Source organism: Astyanax mexicanus, chromosome 3, assembly GCF_023375975.1.
Source record: "Astyanax mexicanus isolate ESR-SI-001 chromosome 3, AstMex3_surface, whole genome shotgun sequence".
Taxonomy (NCBI): domain Eukaryota; kingdom Metazoa; phylum Chordata; class Actinopteri; order Characiformes; family Acestrorhamphidae; genus Astyanax; species Astyanax mexicanus.
Window position 1 is genome coordinate 14,773,022 of NC_064410.1, and position 21,979 is coordinate 14,795,000.

A 21,979-nucleotide genomic window follows, 5' to 3' on the forward strand; every position below is an offset into this window, starting at 1 on the left:
ATTAACACGACTGAATGCAGTTCAGTTAGACAATCTAAGAGCAATCATCTTTGCTAGTATTAAGAACCTGTCCTTTTACTGAACCTGGCCTATGCATCTGTGCATATAAACAGTGGAACACAGCAGATAAAGAGGACATAAAGATGTACTCACAAGACGGAAGGACCTGAGCACAGACAGTCCTTCTACATTGGCCAAGCCCAGCTCCACTAGGCTCATTGTTACTATGATACTGTCGAATATGTTCCAGCCGACCTGGAAGTAGTAGTATGGGTCCATTGCGATGAGTTTGAGGACCATCTCAGCTGTGAAGATGCCTGTGAAGACCTACAAAAGAGTTTCATTTGAGGGCCATCTGAGAAAACATGCTGCTGGACTGTTATACTGTGCATTTCAGTCAGAATTTCCAGACTAATTATAAGTATTAGAGTACTTAAAAAAAAACAAGAAACACTTTGTCTCATTTACCAACAGAATAACATTTTTACACAGGAAAAGCAGAGCTGTTCACTTATAACACTGTATCTAACTGTGCTTGTAATTTAATACCAGCTGGATACCAGAACCTTTTGAAAACTGTGTAAGTGGGAATTAAGGAAAAAGTTTCTTAATCAGTGTTGGTAAATATGGCCCATTGTGTCAAAACCTCATTATGGATAGACCAGTAGAGATGCTTCAATGTTAAAATCAAAAACAATGAAGCTATTCAAAAAAACGGAATAATGTTTCAATAAGTTTGTACATATCTTTTTCTCTCTGAAGTTTTTCCCATTAATTGTGAAATATATATAAATATTTAAAATAAGGGTAAAATATAAGCATTCACTATTCTTTACCTCCACCCCCCCTACTTTCTTACTGTGTGGTCAGATGCAACTACATACACTATATGTAAAAATGTTTGTAGACATCCTTTCTAATGAACATATCGCCGCTGTCCTATAAAAAATACTTATCTCCATTTTTGTCGATTTTTAGTTTACTACATAATTTGTACAGAAAAACTGTCCCTTACACTGTGCCAAAATTCCTTGATGAATTTAGTATAAAGCCTAAAGCTTTCCCTGGGCAGTAGAGACAGTTACTTATATCCAGTGGAGACGTCTGTCGTTATGTTAATTTACCACATGTAAGTACTAATTCTGAAAGCCTGAAAAAAGTTAAACAGTTGGTACCACTCTTTTACTGTGTATTAGTGTCTTACCAAGTTCCCAACACTTAAGACTGATTCAAACTCTTCAGTCATTGGGTAGTGCTCCATGGCCATGAACACAGTGTTCAAAACGATGCAGATAGTGATGCCCAGGTCCACAAAAGGGTCCATCACAATGAAGTACACAAACTTTTTAAACCGGATCCATGGTGTGCAGCAGTCCCACTTTAGGAATATGTCTGCAAATGTGTACCAGCAAGGTGGGCAAGGTCTTTCCAACTCTTCTAATTCTGAAAGAATGAGAAGATATGGAGTGGGTGATATTCAAAGAAAAAAAGTTCTAATGGTTAAATATTATGAGTCATTTCCAGGTGGTTAGTAGAATACATATAACTAAAGTATAATACTTATAAAAAAAACTTAAACTGTTCGAGGAATCTGTAAGATTAAGAAAACTATATATATATATATATGTGAGGATTTTCACATGCCTTCAGCAGCACGCGCTCAGCAGCCCCTCCCCTGGCCATGTGGCCGAGTTGCTTGACTGCGGAGCTGCATTCAACACCATGTACAGTGGCAGAACGTTCGTTTCCCTGTTAGCGCGCACACTGAAATATTGCGGTTCTTCCGGGTGTATCGAACCGAACAGGCCGAACCGAACAGTATTTATATGAAATATTTAATTATCAAATAAGCTTTGGAACTTACCATCTATAGCACTGCCCGCTACACTGGGTTTTCTATTATGCCCATTGGTCACGTCTAGGTGGTTCATGCTTGCTTTGGATCCATTCAGTTTTGATACCTTAAGAGATTTCAGAAAGAGAACAAAAAAATGTTGTACCCTTCAATCTGCAGTTGTTCTCTAAATAAGTTTGGTCTGCTCAACTTAATTTAATTTATTAATAAACTTCCATTCCTGATGGTGGCAGTTGAGGTGCAGTAATGAGGTAAAAAAAAAAAAATGATGTGATTTTACTTCAGTGTGTAGCATTAATGTGTAGCATTTCACTTCTGTGATGCAGCTTTGTGCAGCGGTCAGATTCTACCATCATCAATGCTGCTGCAAGATCTTGATGAAAATGAATGCAACACTGGATTGAAATAAATCTTGTGACATTGCAGAAGATTTTTGAAACAATGTCACAGTGAATGTGTGCTGCAATCAAAGCTAAAGGCGGTCCAATCAAATATTAGAGTGTGTGACTTTTTTTGGTGGCAATTTTTTTTGGCCAAACAGTGTGTCTCTTATTAAATTGGGTCTTTTTACTTTGTGTTTATAAGCCTGTTTGTCATGTCCACCGTGAAGTATTACCCACCCTGTTAGTGTGTACAAAACAAGGGTTTCCCTGTTTGTTTCCTGGTGTGTTCACCTGCCACGTGTTGGATCTCCTGTGACTCTCTGCTCAGTTTGTGTTTACTACTCTTCTTTGAAGTTCTCTGTTTTTTTTATCATCGTCTACCTGTTGTTCTCCTGCTGCTCTATTAATACTGACTTTTTAACCCTTTTTATCTGCGAGCGTCTGACCCATGTGGAAGAAGAGGGAACGGGAACTGTACTGGGCTGCATGCAGTCCTGATCTGTCCCCAACAGAGAACATGTGTAGAATTTTAGAGATGAAAAATGTGATAATTGACCACACACCTTTAGACGTGTCTGCACAGGGACAAAATAACATTTAAAACATTTTACACTTTATCACTTGGTATCATTAGTGCAAAATATGTTTTAAGTTTTGTGAGAAAGAATGGCAACATTAAATGATTTACGGGTTTTTGTGTTGCAGGGTGGAAATGCAGGAATGGATGTATACTAATAAATTAAATATCTTGGGTTCATACTGTTTTTAATGAAACAAAAGCCATACTGCTTTCTGATTTGGGGGTTTAAATACAAGCAAAGACCACATACCTCTTTCAGAGCAATGCTGTCATGTTGGGTCTTCACTCTGCCACCCCCATCATCAGTTAAATCATGCTCAGAACTGCCATCATCTTTCTTCTTGCTTGAGAGTGAGGTGCAGCTGCCATTAGCCATGCCCTTTTTTTGCTGGTTGAGCAAATGAGACAGTCACTTATTACCACAGTTAACTTGCATTTTGCCTGTTGTTCTTTTTTTATAATTTTATTTTAAATTTTTCCCATTTTCTCTTCAATTTTCACGGCCAATTACCCAACCCACTCATTAGGACCAGGAGGGTTAAGACTTACACATGTTCCTCTGATACATGTGAAGTCAGCCACTGCTTCTTTTCAAGCTGCTGCTGATGCAGCATTGCCGAGAAGCCAGCGCGCTTGGAGGAAAGCACAGCGACTCGGTTCCCATACATCAGCTCACAGATGCCCTGCGCTGCAGAGATCACCCTAGCAGTGATGTGGGGAGAGAGCACCAACTACCCACCCAGAGGGAGCAGGGCCAAACTGCAGCTTGATGGCAAAGCTGCATGAACGGGGGTTCAAACCTCCGACCTCCTGCTCATAGTGTCAGCGCTTTAGACCACGCCCTTGCCTGTTGTCCTTAATGTAATGTACTGTATAATTTCAATACTGAGAATTACTTAAGCTTAGCTTATATGTTTAGTATGCAGAGAACAATGGTGCCTTTGCACGGACCCGTTCTGATCTGCTTTTACAAACTATTCTCTCAAGTGTCAACTGGGGAAAATCTCTACCTATATAAGCACACAACACACACCAGGTATTACCAGTGCTATAAAAAAGCTATGCTGTGGCTACAATTAGCCATTCCACTGCTGTAAACCAACCAATAAAAGCAGAGCTTAGGGAATTTTTAACACTATAAAGGCAAAATCAGTGTGTGCATCTCAACAGCAAATATACTCTATTGTGCAAATGTTTTAGGCACCTGTGGGAATTTTAAGTAAAGAAAAAGCTTTTTATCTGGGCAGTAAGTGTTAATTAGCTCAGTAGAACACTAACATTATAATAAATACAAACAGCAAATGTACAAAAAGCATTGCTTTAACATCATTGTTCTCAGTGGTAGTGGTGTGGGGGGGTCTAACTAAGTAAAGTAAAGCCAAGCTAATTTTAGTTCTTAAAAAACAAACATTTTTTTTCAAACGAGCGCTGGATGTTAATCTACACCGATTTCTCTCCTGAAAACTGTTTATTTGGGTGAGTAAAGGGCTTCTGTTTATTTACAGTAAGCTTAGATTTCCAGATTTCCACTAAGGCTAGGTGCAACAGCATTAGCATTAGCGGCTAACCATTAGCCATGATTAGCGCTAGTAAATGCCACCCAACAGTGCTACACTGAGGAACCCTAAGTGTTCTGGTAAGCCATTCCCCATGCCATCTGGTAATATTAGCTAGCAGATCACCCCATGTAGCTTGTTTTAACACAGATTAACACTGATAAACTCACCTCTGAGTTTGCATTTAACGTGGTTAGCGGCTAATGCTAATGCTGCTCCAGCAGTGCTATCAGCGGTTCGCAGCAGGCTACAGGCTGAAAATACTCACCTCACCTATTCGGTGCTGGAGAACTAGTTTTACATAGTTTTAGTAATATTGTCTTGTACAGGATTAGGATGCATCCATTGTGTCATAATTTCCATGATAATAAATAGATGGCAATAAACTACACCTGGACATTTTTCTCCCCAAACATATGCCTATTATTTATACATTAAACAACACATTAACATACTCACTAAATGCCTTTCATGGCATACTAAAACATTAATGACGTCTAAATATAAACCAAAAGTCCACCAAAACTTTTTACATTTTCACTATAATTAATACGCACGTAATTATTTCTTCCTAAAAAACAGATAAAAAGCTGTATTATAACACACATGCCTCAGCATGTTTCCTCAGCTGTTCCAGCATTATCTCATATTCCTCTTCCTTCGCTTTAGCTTCAGCTTTGGTGGCCTCATTTTGTTCTGCGTATGCCATGGCCACCACAGCCAGAATGAGGTTGATAAGGTAGAAAGAGCCCAAGAAGATTATGACGACAAAGAAGATCATGTAGGTCTTCCCAGCAGACCGAAGAGTCTGAAACACAGAGCGCACTGTCAGCAGGACACAAGGAAGATCTGGAACTGGAATGAATGAATTATTATTTATGAATAAATTAATGATTTATGACAAAAGCTTTAAATACCACTCATGAGATCATAAAATACTGTAATCAACAGAATCTATTTAAATTGACATCCACTAAACGTTCAGAAGGTAAGAAATATTTGTGTGACTGAAAGGACATCCTAAATAATGAGTAGTTATTATAGGAGAAATAGCCGAGTACTTACATTACTCAACAATGTTACACTTCCAATACTGAAGCATGATGAAACAAAAATGCAGATTAATAAAATATATAGTTTAACATATACTACAGACTCTTAAGTGAGGGTGTACAAACCAGCTGAAACAGGTTTTCCCAGAAGTCTTGGGTCATGAGGCGGAAGAGTGCGAGGAAGGCCCAGCCGAAGTTGTCGTAGCTGGTGTATCCATAATTTGGGTTCCTCCCAGCTTTCAGGCACATGTATCCCTCTGGACACCGCCTGTCAATATTGCAGTGAACAGTTCATTCATCCAAGATGATATTGTTGGTTATATTTACTTGGCACATTTTCTCCCTCTGTTTCACGTAGGCATAAACCTAAATGCACCTAAATGTGCACTAAAACACAATGTGTCCTTTGATTGGTCAGAGCTGTCTGCCACAGAGGCAAGAAAGTAAATATAGCCAGAAGATTCTGCGTATAACAGTACGCTGCTTTAACACAGAACACTGATGAGGCATGCAGCGCAGCGCAGATACAGAGTAGGCTGCGGGCAGTGAACGGAGAACACGCCGCATGTGTAAACAGCATGGAGCAGCACAGACAGAGTTTGTTCATAGTGTTGGAAGTTTTTTTATTAGTTTATCCATATAAAATATCTAGTAGAAAATGGGAGATAGGACTGAATTTTAGGCCTCAGTAAATAGCAGATTAGTGCTGGGGGGCCAGGAACATCCTGGGTGGAAGAAAACTATTTACAACCAGCACATCCTGGGGACAAAGACTCGTTACGACCAGCACATCCTGGAAGATAAGACCAAGGGCGTAGGAGCGGGCTTGATATTGGGGGGGACACATTTGCCAATATGAACCCAAGCCCACCCTATAGTTTCCTAGAACAACATTTGTGGAAATTACTTTAAATTAAAAGTAAATTATTATTATAAGGTGATTTTACAACCTAAACATGTTACTCCACATTACAGTTACTGTTGTTAGAAAAAAATATGCATGCAATGTCTGAATTATATACATATAACAAAAATGATCAGTTATCACCTAATATTTAAAATAATATAACAGATTTGGTTATCATTATTATTATTATTATTATTATTATTATTATTATTATTATTATTATTATTATGTATTATGTATTGTATGTCAATTCTGTCATATATTTACATTTTCTCCTGCGCTTTTATTTCTTTTTCTACTGAGAGCTCTTCTTAAGATGGTGTCCTTTTATGTAAAAGAATGTAACTTTACGTTGCATAGAGATTTTTATAAACGTCAGGACATGTGGTCTTACTGTGAACTACAAATGAACAGAAGTCACGTTACAGCAGTATTTCTCAACCCTGTTCTTACATATTCTACTGCATATTAACACTGTTCTGCATATTCTACTGCATATTAACACTGTTCTGCATATTCTACTGCATATTAACACTGTTCTGCATGTTCTTGAGCTTCCTCTGCTTTAAAGGCATTTAATAAAGTGGTGGTATGATGTGTCTAATACACTGCTGAATTTACATGATTAATTTAGGCTCCATAGGGGGCTAAAGGATTTTAACAGGTAAACTCAGTAAATGACTGTTTATTAGCTGATCAGCTGGATCAGGTGAAAAACACAGATTTAGGGCAGTGATCAGGGTTAAGAAACTGCTTTAAACTACAAACATAAAGTACTGTACTAAATCCTGGCTATCCACTACATGCAGCTTCTAGTTAACTAGTTAGTTAAATTCATTTTCGTTCATTATAGCTCACAAGTCCTGCAATCCTAAATTAATAAACAGTTTGAAAATGAAATAGTGATTAGCTGATCAGGTACAGGTCAAGTTGAACATTACATATATATATTTTTTTCTTTAACCCTGACTCTCTATCTAATTAATTTAAGTTAAACTAACTCACTAACACAGCTGCAGTTTATTAATCACAGTGGGTTTAAACTGTGTGTTTTGATTCAGAGACGTGTATTTTTAACCAGTTATCAGAAACATATCATCACAGTTTACGTGGTTAGCCTATCGTTACCTTTCTGTTAGAAAAATCTCCGTATATCCAGATCTGTTTTAAAATCAGCTGAAGCGGCTGCAGCTCGATCCCGCTGCTAAATCTCACAGCGAGGGGGCGGGGCTTCCCCAACAGCAAACTGACTCTCCTCCTCCGATTGGTCCGGTCTGTCTCCTCATTAATATTACGGCTGATGTGAGCGAACTGAATTCATTTTTGGGGGGGGACAAATCCACCTATTTCTAATATTGGGTGGGACATGTCCCACCCATCCCCCCCGGTTCCTACGCCTATGGATAAGACTAATTACGACCTCAAAAGTGTATGTGTTACCTGTATGTGTGCGAGAAACCATTTGTTGCCTATGTGTGTGTGTCATCTGGGCTGTATAAGAGGCTGGTCCAAAGTTGGCCAAGGGAGTTCGACTCTGACAGTCGGCCGAGGATGATCGAACCGAAATAAACCTGCTTTTCTCTGAACCTGAACTCAGAAGTATTTGATTTGGTTGATAAAGAACAACAAGAGAAACCACACTGTTGAGGACACCGGCAAAACAAAACCCAACAAAAGCTGTGGTAATTAGCATTACCTGGCTAATATAGCAGAATAAACGGTACCTTATCAGCAGTTTAGCTCAAATAAAAGAAGTATATTTGATAGCTGGGTCAGATTGAGACTGGATGTTGTTTTGATCTGCATCCGAGTGTTTTTTTACAGCTGCTCAATCGAAACGCACTAAGGGTACAAACAAAAAGCCCTTAGTTCCCAGGTACAGTGATCACAGCTTTGAGTAAACTTTAGGGATCTACTAAATATTTGGAAACCAAAAATATTTAACCAAAAATGGAAAAAAAGAACTTTAATTGTAATTCAGAGGAAGTGTCTAATCAGCTCTGAGATTCTGTTAGAGGCCTTAACCTTTAATTAAAATAACTAATCTGACTAATCTGAGCAATGTTCTATAATATATATAGTATATAATATATATAATTATACAGTCTCAGAAATCCCCCCCAAACATGTCAGTTTACAAGAACAAAAATAAGAGTAAAAATAAGAGTAAAAACATACCCAGAATCAGAGCTGTTTCCACACAGAAGTGCATCCATAGAACCAGGAATAAAGTAGTAGTTCTCTGTACAGTAAAAAGAACAAGATCAGTTTTCCATACCACAGAGAGATATGTTGACGTCCAGCTACAAACAAAGCATAACCTACATATAAAATAATCTAAATATCTCTGCCAAAAGGCCAAGATAAAGCAGAATTAGTACTGTTATGTTACATATATGTGTTGTAAGCATAAGCATGGTATTAGTGTAGTATTGGCTACAAATTACCTTCATTATTGATGTATTCTTCATAGTCAAAAGAACTATTTGCATATAGTTTGTCACTGAAGCTTGCTGTCGCATTCATGTTTGTTGTGCCATTGATGAGTGGGAATACCGGAGGCCAAACGACACACTTCTGGCGCAGATTTCCCATGAACAGCTGAAGGCCGATGAGCGCAAAGACGCTGAGACAGAAGACGGTCAGGATCATGACATCTGCTAGTTTCTTTACGGACTGGATGAGCGCACCAACAATGGTTTTGAGACCTGAAAGAGACAGAGGATCTCTTACTGTACCACAATTGATATAAATGCATTGCACAGTTACCAGTAGGGCTGCAGCAGCAATGTTTTCATGGTATACCACGGTATGGAAATGCACGGTAATCATACTGTAAAATTCTTATACTGTTGCTCATATATCCGGTGTTGGACAATGAAACTGAAACATCTGGTTTTAGACCACAATAATTTATTTTCTCGACGGACAGTTCTGGTGGAAACAGGAGAGTTGAGGTGCACATTGAATTCTGTCGTGATTTGATCAGCCGTGGTTTTATGTTTTTTGGATACCAACAGGGTTGGCACCCGAACTCCCTTTCAGACAGCTTCCTCTTACAGAGTCCACAGTTAATCCTGTTGGATGTGGTTGGTCCTTCTTGGTGGTATGCTGACATTACCCTGGATACCGTGGCTCTTGATACATCACAAACACTTGCTGTCTTGGTCACAGATGCGCCAGCAAGACATGCACCAACAATTTGTCCTCTTTTGAACTCTGGTATGTCACCCATAATGTTGTGTGCATTGCAATATTTTGAGCAGAACTGTGCTCTTACCCTGCTAACTGAACCTTCACACTCTTACAGCTCTTACTGGTGCAATGTGCAATTAATGAAGATTGCCCACAAGGCTGCTCCAATTTAGCCATGAAACCTCCCACACTAAAATGACAGGTGTTCAGTTTCATTGTTTAACCCTGTAGTTGTCAGTCCATCAGGTTTAACTGTCCAGTGCTTCCAATTACCAGCCATTTTAAATACTATATAGTCACACTTTGTCAAATAACAATACTTACTGTAGCCCATCTTTTACTTTTGATTGGCTGGTGTAAAGGACCTAAACCAGATCATTTGTGCTGGACAATTCTCAGAAATACCGACATGGTATTTCACCAGACACAATGGTGTTGCTTGGGGTGTTCAAATTACACTTCATTGGTAGGCTGATCAATCAAATCACCCATCCAAACCAAGTCATCTTTAACCCCTCTATTATGGTCAGTTACTGCAGAAACAAGGCTAAAAATTTGGAGGACAACTATCACAAAAAATACTTAGAGTAAGATAAGATAAAAATACTACATTTTACTATTTGTGTTTTACTGTTGTGTTAATCTAGCCATTTAGCTAATAATTAAACAAATAATTAGCCATAACATAGGAAACAGTGATATAAGCTACAATTTAAAAGATGAAAATCCAAAACATTTTACAAAAACGATATTATATACCTCAACCTAATGCCAAGATTTCAAAGTCTAAAACAGTTTTGCCTTAACTTTCATGTAAAGTGCAGTAAATATATAGGCCAAAGGCCACTGAGTTGATTCATGGATGCAAACTCTTCAACATAGAATCATCTGAACAAGAATGCAGCTATTAGATCAGAATAGCCTTAACATTAAAACAATGCCAAAACATACGGTACATGGGGAAAGGTAAGATACAGTGCAATAAGTTACAGTTTAAAAACAGTGGTGCCCTAACTTTTTGGCAAAGTGCAATGAATGTAGGCCAAAGGCCACTGTGGTGATCATTGTGAGGTGCAGAGTACTGTGTAGTACTCACCAGGAATTACAGTAATAGTTTTCAGGGCTCGGAGAACACGGAAGGTCCTCAGAGCTGACACGTTCCCCAGGTCCACAAACTCTGTAAGATACCTGTGGACAACGATATATCAAAATCAGCGAGTTGCTCCCACATCATATCCAATGCGTTTTTTTTTTTTTTTATCACAGTCATTTTTAACCTAAGACCACTGAATCCCTGTAAAGGGAGAGAGAGAGGCTGTAATTTATACTGTGGACAAGTGGACAAAAATGTTACACTGAATATCTAGAATCTTGTTTAAACTGCAGGCTAAAATGGGGAAAGTCTCGAATTGCAGAGTCGATACTTACGCCATGCTAATCACCATGAAATCCAGCCAGTTCCATGGATCTCGAAGGAATGTAAAGTCTCCAATACAGAATCCTCTAGACAAGACTTTAATCAGTGCCTCAAACGTGTAAATACCTGTGAAAACGTATCTGTGACAAAAAAGAGCGCAACTCTATAAAAGAATATATAAGAATATAACAGTAACACTAAGCCATCTAATTATAATATATCTATTAGTTTAGAGACGGACAGGAACGACACATAGACATGGATATGCAGTAGATGCAAAGTACTGTATATAGATCTTTAAATCAAAGATACTACATTTTCCTATTTTCCAAAATTGTGGTAACCTAGCCTTTATACTATTAGCTAATATATAAAGCACTGATCAACTGATCAACACCGATTAACTTGCGTAATACTGCATAGTCTGATAAAACAGCTCTAAAACAAATAGATAATTACTAATGTTAGCAGCAGATCTTTCCTGTCTTTCCTTGATGCACTTGTGGAACGTTGACCACTGTGTACGGGAACATCCCACAAGATCTGCCTAAGGTTTTAGAGATGTTAGGACATCACAATTTGGTAAACATGCAGACATACTCACCTCTGAACAGCAAAGAACTAGCACTTGGCATGGTTAGTGGCTAATGTTTATGCTGCTCTAGCAGTGTTAGCTTGGGTTAGCAGCAGGCACATTTCTTTTAATAATTTTATTTCTATTTTTTCCCATTTTCTCCCCAATTTAGCACAGCCAATTACCCGACCCACTTACTAGGACTCCCCCTATCACTAGTGATGCCCCAACCTCTTTCAATACATGTAAAGCCAGCCACCGTTTCTTTTGGAAAAGCTGCTGATGCAGCATTGCCGAGTACCATCACAGAGTGCTCGGAGGAAAGTGCAGCGGGTCGGTTCCGGTACATCAGCTCACAGACGCCCTGTGCTGTGAACATCACCCTTTAGTGATGTGGGAAGAGAGCGCCATCTACCCACCCAGAGGAAGCAGGGCCAATTTTGCTGCCTCTGAGCACTGGCAAAGCTGCATGAGCAGGGGGTTCGAACCTCCGACCTCCCGTTCATAGTGGCAGCGCTTTAGACCGCTGGACCACTCGGCCATAGATACACACCTCTATTGAGCTAGAGCTTAGTGTGGTTAGTGGCTAATGCTAATGCTGCTCTAGCTGTGATAGCAGGGGTTAGCAGCAGGCTACAGCCCAATACTATTCACTTTTGAACGACGAAAGAACTAGAGCTAAGCACGGTTAGCGGCTAATGCTAATACTGCTTCAGCCTCAGTGCTGAAAAGCTAAACTGCAACTCCTGTATAATACTGTACTTCAGCGGAGTGGCTTTACTGCTCCTTACAACCTGACTGGTAAAATTTATACACAAGGCACACCGAATTATATCTCCAGGCGCACTGAAGATTTTTGGGAAAATGAAAGGATTTTAAGTGCAGCTTATAAAGCAAAATATGTATTAATTGTTGTTAGTACTTACTCCATAATTTTGCTCCATTCTGGGGGGTTACTCATCGTCATAAACACACAGTTGGACAGGATTGTTACCATGATGAACATGCTGAACAATTTTCTGTGCAGTTAAGGAGAAATCAGTGTGGATTCTCCTCAGATCTTCTATATGCCGGTAGGCCATAGTCTGAAATGTTCTGGCACTTTGTAAAGTTTACATTTTGACATCACTATGTATTCAGATACAGTGCACAGCTTCTAATGTTTTGTTAAGCTAACTGACCTGCATCAACACTATATGTTCTGGTAAGACCAAAAAATTTGTAGACACCACTTGATTCAGTTCATCTTCTGAAAAAGCTACAGAAACATTAGCTATGCCAACTCATCATTATCATTTTAACTCATTTAAATCTCTCAGTAATTAATCCTCAGTAGAATAGCAGAATGAGGAACCCATTTTTTAGTGCTCACCCATCCAGCCTGTTATCATTAGCCCAGATAAACATAACAATGTAGGGCCTAACATAGGTCACCCAGCATTTTCTCCAGGGTTATCATGTGGGCTCAGCATATGGATATCAGTAATGGACCAGGAGGGGTTAAACATGGGCCCCATCTGGGGAACACACTGCGTGTGAGGCCTAGACTGGACTTTATTAATGTGGGCTCTAATGACAGTGCCAATTAAAGAAGCCCAACTGGATCCAACTGTTCAAATCCATCCAGAACCTATTCCCTCCTGAACCCCACTAACCCACGTTCCACCCATGTGAGCCCCACATAAGCATGTTACCTGTTAAGAACCATTTAAGAACACCTTAAGAAAGTGACATACAATGAGAAATATATTTAAAGGATATGAATGTATGAGTATTCTGATGGCTCCTCGGCGGACAGGACTAAATGGATTTAGAATGTAACAGGCAGACTCTGCATTGAACCGATTGATTGTATTTCCTTTACTGATCACGATGAAGGTCTGCAAAACAAATGGAATCAGAACACATAAATCAATATTTATCAGTGCAACCAAAGATCTTATGTATAATATGCAAATATAACTTGTCCTAAATGTAGTCAATCACTAAGACTATTTTGATATTTTTATTTTGTAAACTTATTTAAATGGTGGTAACAATGAAACTCCTGGTAGACTAGTAGGGGGAGTGTGTCTGTATGCAGCTTCTGAACTTTCAGTTACTATATGTGATGACCTCTATTCATGGAGATAGATGTAAAAAGAAAACAGTAAAATCTTCATTGTAGAAGTAATGTATATGCCACCAGAGTATGACACTGAAAAAAATATAATTAAACAAGAAAAGTTTTTTATACTGCATAAACCAAACAAATCATGTTTCATTAGTGTGGACTATAATATAGATCTAACAAAGTATAATTTAAGGATTTATCATTTTTACTAACATTTTATATTCTTCCTCCTTTTCCCCACAATAAATACATTTACCTGGGTAACAGAGTACAGTAAGACAATTATTGACAATATCCCTACAGATTTCAATAAACCTCCTCAGGAAAATAACAGATAATTACCCTGTTATTTTATGTTCAAATTTTGCTTATTCTCTATTCTAAGACACAGTAACACAAAAAAAATTAATGATTTAGTAATGCAGGTAATTAAGGCTATGGCTATGCTGGTAAAATATTAAATATTTGCAAGGTTTAAAAGACAGTAAAACACACACACACACACACACACTCCCCATTGTCCTCTTTTCTTTAAATTTAAAAGAAGTCATCCAGCACTTTCAATGCTCATCCCACATCAACTAGAAATATTCTCTATGACATTCTGTCCAACTGTTCAATCTACTGGCAGTAGCAAAACCCCAAAATATGATAAATCCAACAACACTGGTTTATATTCTTTCATCTAGTTCATTTTACCTTACGTTTGTCTTGTGTGTCTACAAACTACTTTGTAAATCTCATGGTTTTGTTCTCTGAGGTTTTCTGATAATTAGATTATTTTTGTTAGTCCTTCCCTTGTTTCGGCAGAGGTCTCTATTGCAATTTTGCCAATTTTGCTGTCTGATCATTGAGCAGTATTTTGCAGTTTTCTTCTTCCTGGCATAATCAAGGCTCACAGATTCAACAGCTCGCTCTCTTGACTAACTCAAATTTTCTGAGTTCACTTAAAGCGGAATTACAGGTTTTTATATCCATTAATACATCTCATAATTATAACCCTCAAATTCTGTGGGAGGCAACAAAGCGCTTTATAAGGGGTTTTTGTATATCATCTTCTCCACTCTTTCCAAATCACAAAAGCAGTGCCTTAATGATTTAGAAAACAACATAAAGCCATAAACATTAGGTTATACCCCAGAATGTGACACTATCTGGTCCAATCTAAGCATAACATCAAAAAATGTAGCACATCAGCTTATTCACTTTAGGCTTATTCATAGAGCATATCTTACACCTTACAGAAGATTTAAAATGAAAATGCAAACTAACTATTACTGGCATATATGCAACACCTCTGCCCCTTGTACATTTTTCATGTGTTCTGCGAGTGTCCTGTAATTGTAAAATGCTGAAGATGTGACCACAGTGTTGTCTGATATATAAATAAATGTGTCTCCTAAATGATAACTTGGAGTTGTAGATGATACAGTGCAAGCTATTGTTCTCTGGATTTACTGCTGCTAAAAAGACAATTCTACAAAACTGGATTACACCTGGTTTTCACATGGAATCATTTTGGGTGGTTAATCTACTCAATATAGCAAAACTTGAATGTACCGCTACACAAATTCATCATGCTCAGCCTATAACTGTTGAAATGTGGCAGACTTTTGTGCTGAATATTTTGGATTTTCTGCAAAGTATGCGTTGAATAAGAACACTTGCTTCTATTTTTCTCTATCTGTGAAGATGACTGTACCCATAGAAACCTGTCATTCATGCTCCTTTTTTTCTTTTGAATTCACTCATTCTGCATGTCTGGTACTCCCCATCCCCTTGTTGTTTAGATTTTGCATGAAAATTGATCACAAAAAAAGAATAATACAGTTAATGCTTTGGAATGACCAAGTCAAAGTTCTAAACTGGAAATGTTGTGGAAGGATCAGAGGAGAGCAGTTAATGTGAGGAAACCCTCTGTATGGAGAAATGTGCTAAAATTCCTCCAAGCCGCTGTGCAGGACTGATTAACTGTTACTGGAAACATTTAGTTGCAGTTATTATTTTAGGGGGGGGGGGGGATTACATACATACTAAATGCAAAGATTGGCATAGTTTTACCACTCAAATATGTAATATTGAAATATTTTTAATAAATGAGCACGTATATATTTTTAATTTTATTTGTAACTGTGTTCTCTTTATCTATTTTTGACTTTTTAAAACACTGTAGTATTTTTCATGTGCATTGGCAAACTACATTTTTGGGGGTTTCAAAGGTATGTGAAAGCTATTTTCTAAGAGTTGATAATACGGATAATAGTTGTAGAGTTTGTAGAGTATGTAGAGGTGACAGGACTGACTTTCTGTGCTTTGTAGTATGGGTCCAGGTCCTCCAGAGGTACATTGAGGAGCTCTGGTGGTGGGTCTCCATAGATGAAGGGCAAAGACTTCCCTGCCTCCAGGTCACTGGAGGGTTTAGGAAGGTCCTCTTCAGCAACCTCAATGTTCAGGGCTTTCTTGCGCTCCTGCTCAGAAGCTTCTTCCACCATGCGCCGCTCGATTTCCACCAGCGTCTCCGGCGTGAAGCGGCGAAACACATCGGTGCCTGTGGGGGGGAGCAGGCAGGCCATCTTGGCATTCTGCTGGGTGAGGGATGCCACCACCTCGGGATCCCTTAGCTTCTCCCTGCAGGTGGAGGAGGAGAGAGGAGATAAGAGGCAGAAACATGGAGGTAGGCAGACGTGAGCACCTGAGTTGAGTGATTTGGTCTTCACTTAGAATTCTTCCACTAATGGCTCAAGGCTGGAATTGACCAGAGGATTTGATTGGATAGATAATACTATCATTACTATGTAGATGAGCTTTTTGTTGTACCTTGAAATAAGCAAAATACTTTGGAAGGGAAACAAACAAAATGGAAAAGGACCTGAATATCCCAGCAAGTAATGGGTGATGTCCAGAACTTGGCCGCTGTCTTAAAAGCCATATTGTGTTTCTAAAAAAAACTAAAAGTATTTCTATACATAACATAAATGCCCTTAAATGAAAAGAAAATATGCCTTCACACCTCATCAAACATTAACAAAATCAAATCAACTAGCTTGAACTATGTAGTTGATTTAGAACAGGAGAGAGGAGAGAATGACTGCCAACATGCAGTGGATCTCTAATAAAATGGCGGTACGACCATCAGAATAAAAACACACACACACACACATCCCACACAAGAAACACAATCTCCCTAACAACCAGGCAGCAGAAACACAACAACAGTAATGCAAGTAATCAGGATCCATAAAACATATGCTGATGACAGCAAATCAGACCAGTTCCTAATTTCAAATAACATGCCCAAAGGGTGTTTATTGTTAATGTTCAGTCCATCTTGACATACTTTCAAAACAATAGTTAAGTATTTTCACAATTAATTCACCATTCTTACCTTGGGCATCATTTGATCCTTTAAGTTTAACTTTTATAAATGCAAAAAACAGCATTTGAATGCTAGATATTTTAATAACTGATTTTCCAGATTTTTGGGGGAAATATGATACTTTAATGTCAACATGTAATCTACAGTATAATGTAAACAGGTGAGTGTGTGCATGTGTGTGTGAGTGTATGTTTTGATTCAAAAATAATCATTTTTGGTGTTAAGAGGAGTTTCATAATGTAATTTTGGGAGTTTGATTTACTCCCTTACTCCTCCCACTCTCCCACCTATATAACCTCCTCTCTACCTGCGTGTCAAACAACCTCGCACCCACCTCCTCCCCATCTTCCTCCTTCATTTATTTTCTCCCTTTCTCTTCCTGTTTCACTTTGCGTAGGGGGGGGCTTCAGCTTCATGCTTTTCCAGCGAAGTTGCCCCGAACTCCTGCCCAACCATCTGAGTTCACCCCCCCCCCCCCTCTCTTTTCCTTCTCTTTCAGTCAAGGGCGTGGGGATATACCAGCAAAGAACATTTAAAGGTTTAAAGAACCATCATATTTATTTTCTGGAATATTAATGGATATATTTACCAATTTAAGTCCATCCCTGATAGTTTATATCATTTCCTTATATCAGTTTATATTAGTAAACAGATCAGTAATATTTGAATAAATGCATGGGAAACATTTTGAGATTATTTCAGTGCTGTTTACAGTTTTTATGAGTTGTTTTCTCAAATCATCATGAACATTTGCATTATATATAGATTATATAATGAACATACATATATATATTTCAAACTAAATTTATACAAACAGCACCACATAATACATTTCCAACAGCAGCCAATAACGTACTTAGAATCCTTAGCTCATGTATCAGAAGTATTTATCTATATCAGTAAATAAAGCTAATTTAATCAAAATTCCCTCTGTCACTGATAATAAACAGGACCCTCTAAAGGCTTTATCGTGTTTTCAGAGAAAATTGACCAACTGCAAAATATCATATCATCAGAGTGCAGAATTAAACTCTTCTAACAGAGGTTGTTTCTATACTAAACACAGTTTCTTGGTAATGTTTTTCAGCAATTTGAAGCCAGTGCTGAGTGGAAAATACTAACTGTTCTTTTTGTGAAAGGTTGTCTGTTAGCCTCCCTACTCCACTACAGTATTTGCAAAAATGAAAAATAATTATAAAGTACTCTAACTTCTTAAATAAAGCTCAGTGTTTTTCATTTTTTTAGCTTGTGAATAAGTTAAATACGAAATACTTAACTACGAAGAGCTGAAACTTTTCTGTGAGGTGTTTATCACTCTCACAGCAGTTAGTTATACATTACAGTGTGTGGGAGACTGGTTGCTTTTACTGTTTGTTCTGTGGTGTGTTGACAGTCTGTGTTACTGCACTACAGACCTGGTTATATCAACACTGTGTAATGTTAGAGACCTGGATGATTGTTTATCTCTCCATCGCTGAAAGTTCTGATCTGAATTTAAATTAACGTGTTTAGCCTTAATACTAATCATCAGTTTCAGGAAACATTTACTGAAAATGTCTAACAGACATGATTATGACTAAACTATGACAACTATGATCAGAACTCTTGAATGTGATGAGTTATGTAGTAAAATAAAGACAGGATGTTTTAAGAATTCAGCAGAGCTGTGTATAATACATCTGATGTACACAATAAGTGATTATTAATGTCACAGCAGACAATTAAACAAAACCATTGTCTTTATTTTACCCAAGCACTTGTTGTTTGTTCAAATGATAGATAGATAGATAGATAGATAGATAGATAGATAGATAGATAGATAGATAGATAGATAGATAGATAGATAGATAGATAGATAGATAGATAGATAGATAGATATTTGAATTATTCCAAATTAAACCAAAATTTAAAAAAATGATTTACCACACTAAACGCTCTATACTATATTATATATACTATATGCTGATACACTTACAGTTGATGTGGCCATAGTTTCAGGTCTTTGGATTTCTTCAGGCGAGTTGTTCGGTTCCTGCGCCACACCTCCAGCAGGGAGATCTTTGCTCTGGGCATACCTGCAGTCTGCCCACTGCGCTGCCTGCTTGCACTCAAATGCACTGAACTATCAAGCAATGTACACTAGCTGTCTGCTGCAGCTGATCAACATTTTCATTCTGCCAAATCTGTTGGACTTAGAACGGACACCCGCCCCCTCTCGAGAAGCCCCCAAAATGTACCAAAACAAAGGCCCTATTGGTGCTCTGAACATTCATGGACAGCACAGCAGGATTACATAATCCATTTGATTTGAAGAACAGTATAGCAGGTGCAGTGCTATGCTGTTGTGCAATACACACACACATTGAAAACCTCTGGAATATAATCAAGAGATAGATGGATGATCACAAGCCATCAAACCAAACTGAACTGGTTAAATGTTTGCACCAGGAGTGGCATAAAGTTATCCAAAAGCAGTGTGTAAGACTGGAGGAGTAGAACATGCCAAAATACTGAGATTATTCAACCAAATATTGATTTCTGAACTCTTAATATTTTATGAATATGATCATGTTTTATTTGCATTATTTGCGGTCTGAAAGCTCTGCATCTTTTTTTGTTATTTCAGACATTTCTCATTTTCTGCAAATAAATGCTCTAAATGACAATATTTTTATCTGTAATTTGGGAGAAATGTTGTCTGTAGTTTATAAAATATAACCACAATTTTCATTTTACTCAAATATATACCTATAAATATCAAAATCAGAGAAACTGATTCAGAAACTAAACTAAAGTAAACTCTCCGTTTTTTCCAGTCAAATTATGGTGAATTTAATAAAAAAAAGATGCAGAGCTTTCAAACCTCATATAATGCAAAGAAAACAAGTTCATATTAATTTAGAAACAACAATACTCTAAGGTTTTATCTAAGGAAGAGTTCAGAATCAATACAATAAATCTAATTTTTAATCACAGCTTTTATGTGTCTCAGCATGCTCTCCACCAGTCTTTCACACTGCTTTTGGGCGACCTTATGCCACTCCTAGCACAAAAAAAATTCAAGCCATTTAGGTTTGTTTGATTGCTTGTGACCATCCCTCTTCCTCTTGATTACATTTCATAGGTTTTCAATGAGGTCTGGAGATTGGGTTGGCTATGACACTGTCTCGACCTGGTGGTACTTTATTCACACCTTAATTAATCTACATGTGTGGAATTGAGCATTGTCCTGCTGGAGAAAAACAGTCCCCAGAGTTGGGGAACATTGCCAGAGCAGAAAAAAAGTCTTCTTTAAGGATAACCTTGCATGTGGATTGATTCATGCATCTTTCGCAAAAACCAAACTGCCCAATTCCAGCCTTGCTGAGGCTTCCCCAGATCATCACCGGTCCCCCACCAAATTTCACAGGGGATGCAAGTACTCCAGTCCTCTATAGTCCAATTCTTATGATATTTTGCAAACTTCAGCCTGGCTCTTCTTTGCTTCTCTAGCTTGATTCCTGCCTCTAAGGAGATTGTTTTGACCTGTTATTTACGTGCACTTTGCCCCAGCTGCCATTCTTTTTAAAGGTCACTTGATGTCATCCTGTGGTTTCTGACTGACATTCAAATAAGTTGACAGTCAATCTCTAGATCCTGAACCCCATTGTAAACCTCTGAATGTGATCCTGTAAAATGCAAATTGGTCACAAGCCATCAAACAAAGCTGAACTGCTGGAATTTTGTGCCAGGAGTGGAATAAGCTCACCCAAAAGCAGTGCAAAACCTTGTGGAGAGCATGCAAAGATGCATGAAAGCTGTGATTAAAAACCAGGGTAATTCCACCAAATACTGATTCCTGAACTGCTAAAACATTAGCATTGTTGTTTCTAAATATATATGAACTTGTTCTCTTTCCATTATTTAAGGAAGCACTGTACCTTTGTCATTATTTTGACCATTTTTCATTTTCTGCAAACTCTAGCTGTGAAATATTTACACACGCCTCTTTCTGATGAAGACTGACAGGTATCTGACGTGATGGGTGTGTCCTTAGAGATTGTCTCTTGGTTCAATTTCTTAATAAACATAGATAAATAAATTAAAAATTCTAAACCCAACAGTAGCAAAGCTGTGTTAACATCATTAGATAAAACCCGGAATACTTGAACCAGGCATTATAAACAGCACAAACACATAATTACACACACACACACACGCAGACACAATCACACACACAAAATCACACACACAATTATCTAAATTACTGTAGCCTTTTTGTCATCTCCAAGCGGTCTGACCATTCTCTGTAGGCCGCTGCTTCAGTCTGCAGAACTGATCAGTCTGCTTACTGGATGTTTTCTTTAGCGCATCATTCTTACTAAACTAAAGAATCTATTGCAGTTTCAGAAGTACATAAAATTCTACTCTTCACATTCTGATGTCAGTAAGCATGCCTTGTATTCCATGTAAGTTTGCAGACTGGAGCGAGGAGTTTATTACCATACTGATTTGCTGTTGTTCAGACTGTTGTTTTAACAGGGCCCATAAACGATTCTACTGAACTGCATATTCCAAATCTTGAAGTTTCCATTGTCACTGGAACACACATTCAGGCTAAAACAGGGTTCCGACCCAGTCGTGCAGCCCCCTCTTTGCCCCAGCTGTATTGTGAGAGTTGTTTCTCCAGCCCCCTCTTGTTTGCTCTTGGGGAATTTAATGAGACTGGATCAATAGGAGCTTTTCTTCTTTTGTGTTGTTAAGTAGATTCCTGGAAGACTCTGAGGCTGAGTCTATGCTCTCAAACGTTCTCTTATCAGGGTTATGACTCACTCTGCATGAGCACAGAAACGAAGGGGGGCACAACTTCCCAGAAGTCTCAGCCTGTGACATGCCAGTTTCTGCCAGCTGTAAGTTTAGAGTAGTGCACTGTTTCACTGTGGGTTCACTGATCAAGTCAGGCTGAATGGTCTGAGAAGCTAAACAGCAGTG

The 21,979-nt window shown here is 38.2% G+C and overlaps 1 protein-coding gene across 1 annotated transcript in view; it reads right to left on the minus strand.

Annotated features, from left to right (window-relative positions):
* Positions 1-19,149, minus strand: part of scn4ab (sodium channel, voltage-gated, type IV, alpha, b) — a 40,414-nt gene extending 21,265 nt beyond the window's left edge. Inside the window, exons 1-14 of the mRNA XM_049475884.1 lie at positions 18,984-19,149; positions 15,936-16,260; positions 13,279-13,399; positions 12,446-12,533; positions 10,957-11,085; positions 10,625-10,716; positions 8,781-9,041; positions 8,512-8,575; positions 5,553-5,694; positions 4,985-5,182; positions 3,069-3,206; positions 1,865-1,961; positions 1,205-1,443; positions 154-327 (exon numbers count right to left, since the gene is read on the minus strand). Of these exons, the coding sequence (XP_049331841.1) occupies positions 154-327; positions 1,205-1,443; positions 1,865-1,961; positions 3,069-3,206; positions 4,985-5,182; positions 5,553-5,694; positions 8,512-8,575; positions 8,781-9,041; positions 10,625-10,716; positions 10,957-11,085; positions 12,446-12,533; positions 13,279-13,399; positions 15,936-16,260; positions 18,984-19,081 (2,166 nt within the window). The 5' untranslated portion in view covers positions 19,082-19,149. The remainder of the gene's footprint in view (positions 1-153; positions 328-1,204; positions 1,444-1,864; positions 1,962-3,068; positions 3,207-4,984; positions 5,183-5,552; positions 5,695-8,511; positions 8,576-8,780; positions 9,042-10,624; positions 10,717-10,956; positions 11,086-12,445; positions 12,534-13,278; positions 13,400-15,935; positions 16,261-18,983) is intronic.
* Positions 19,150-21,979: the final 2,830 nt, after the last annotated feature.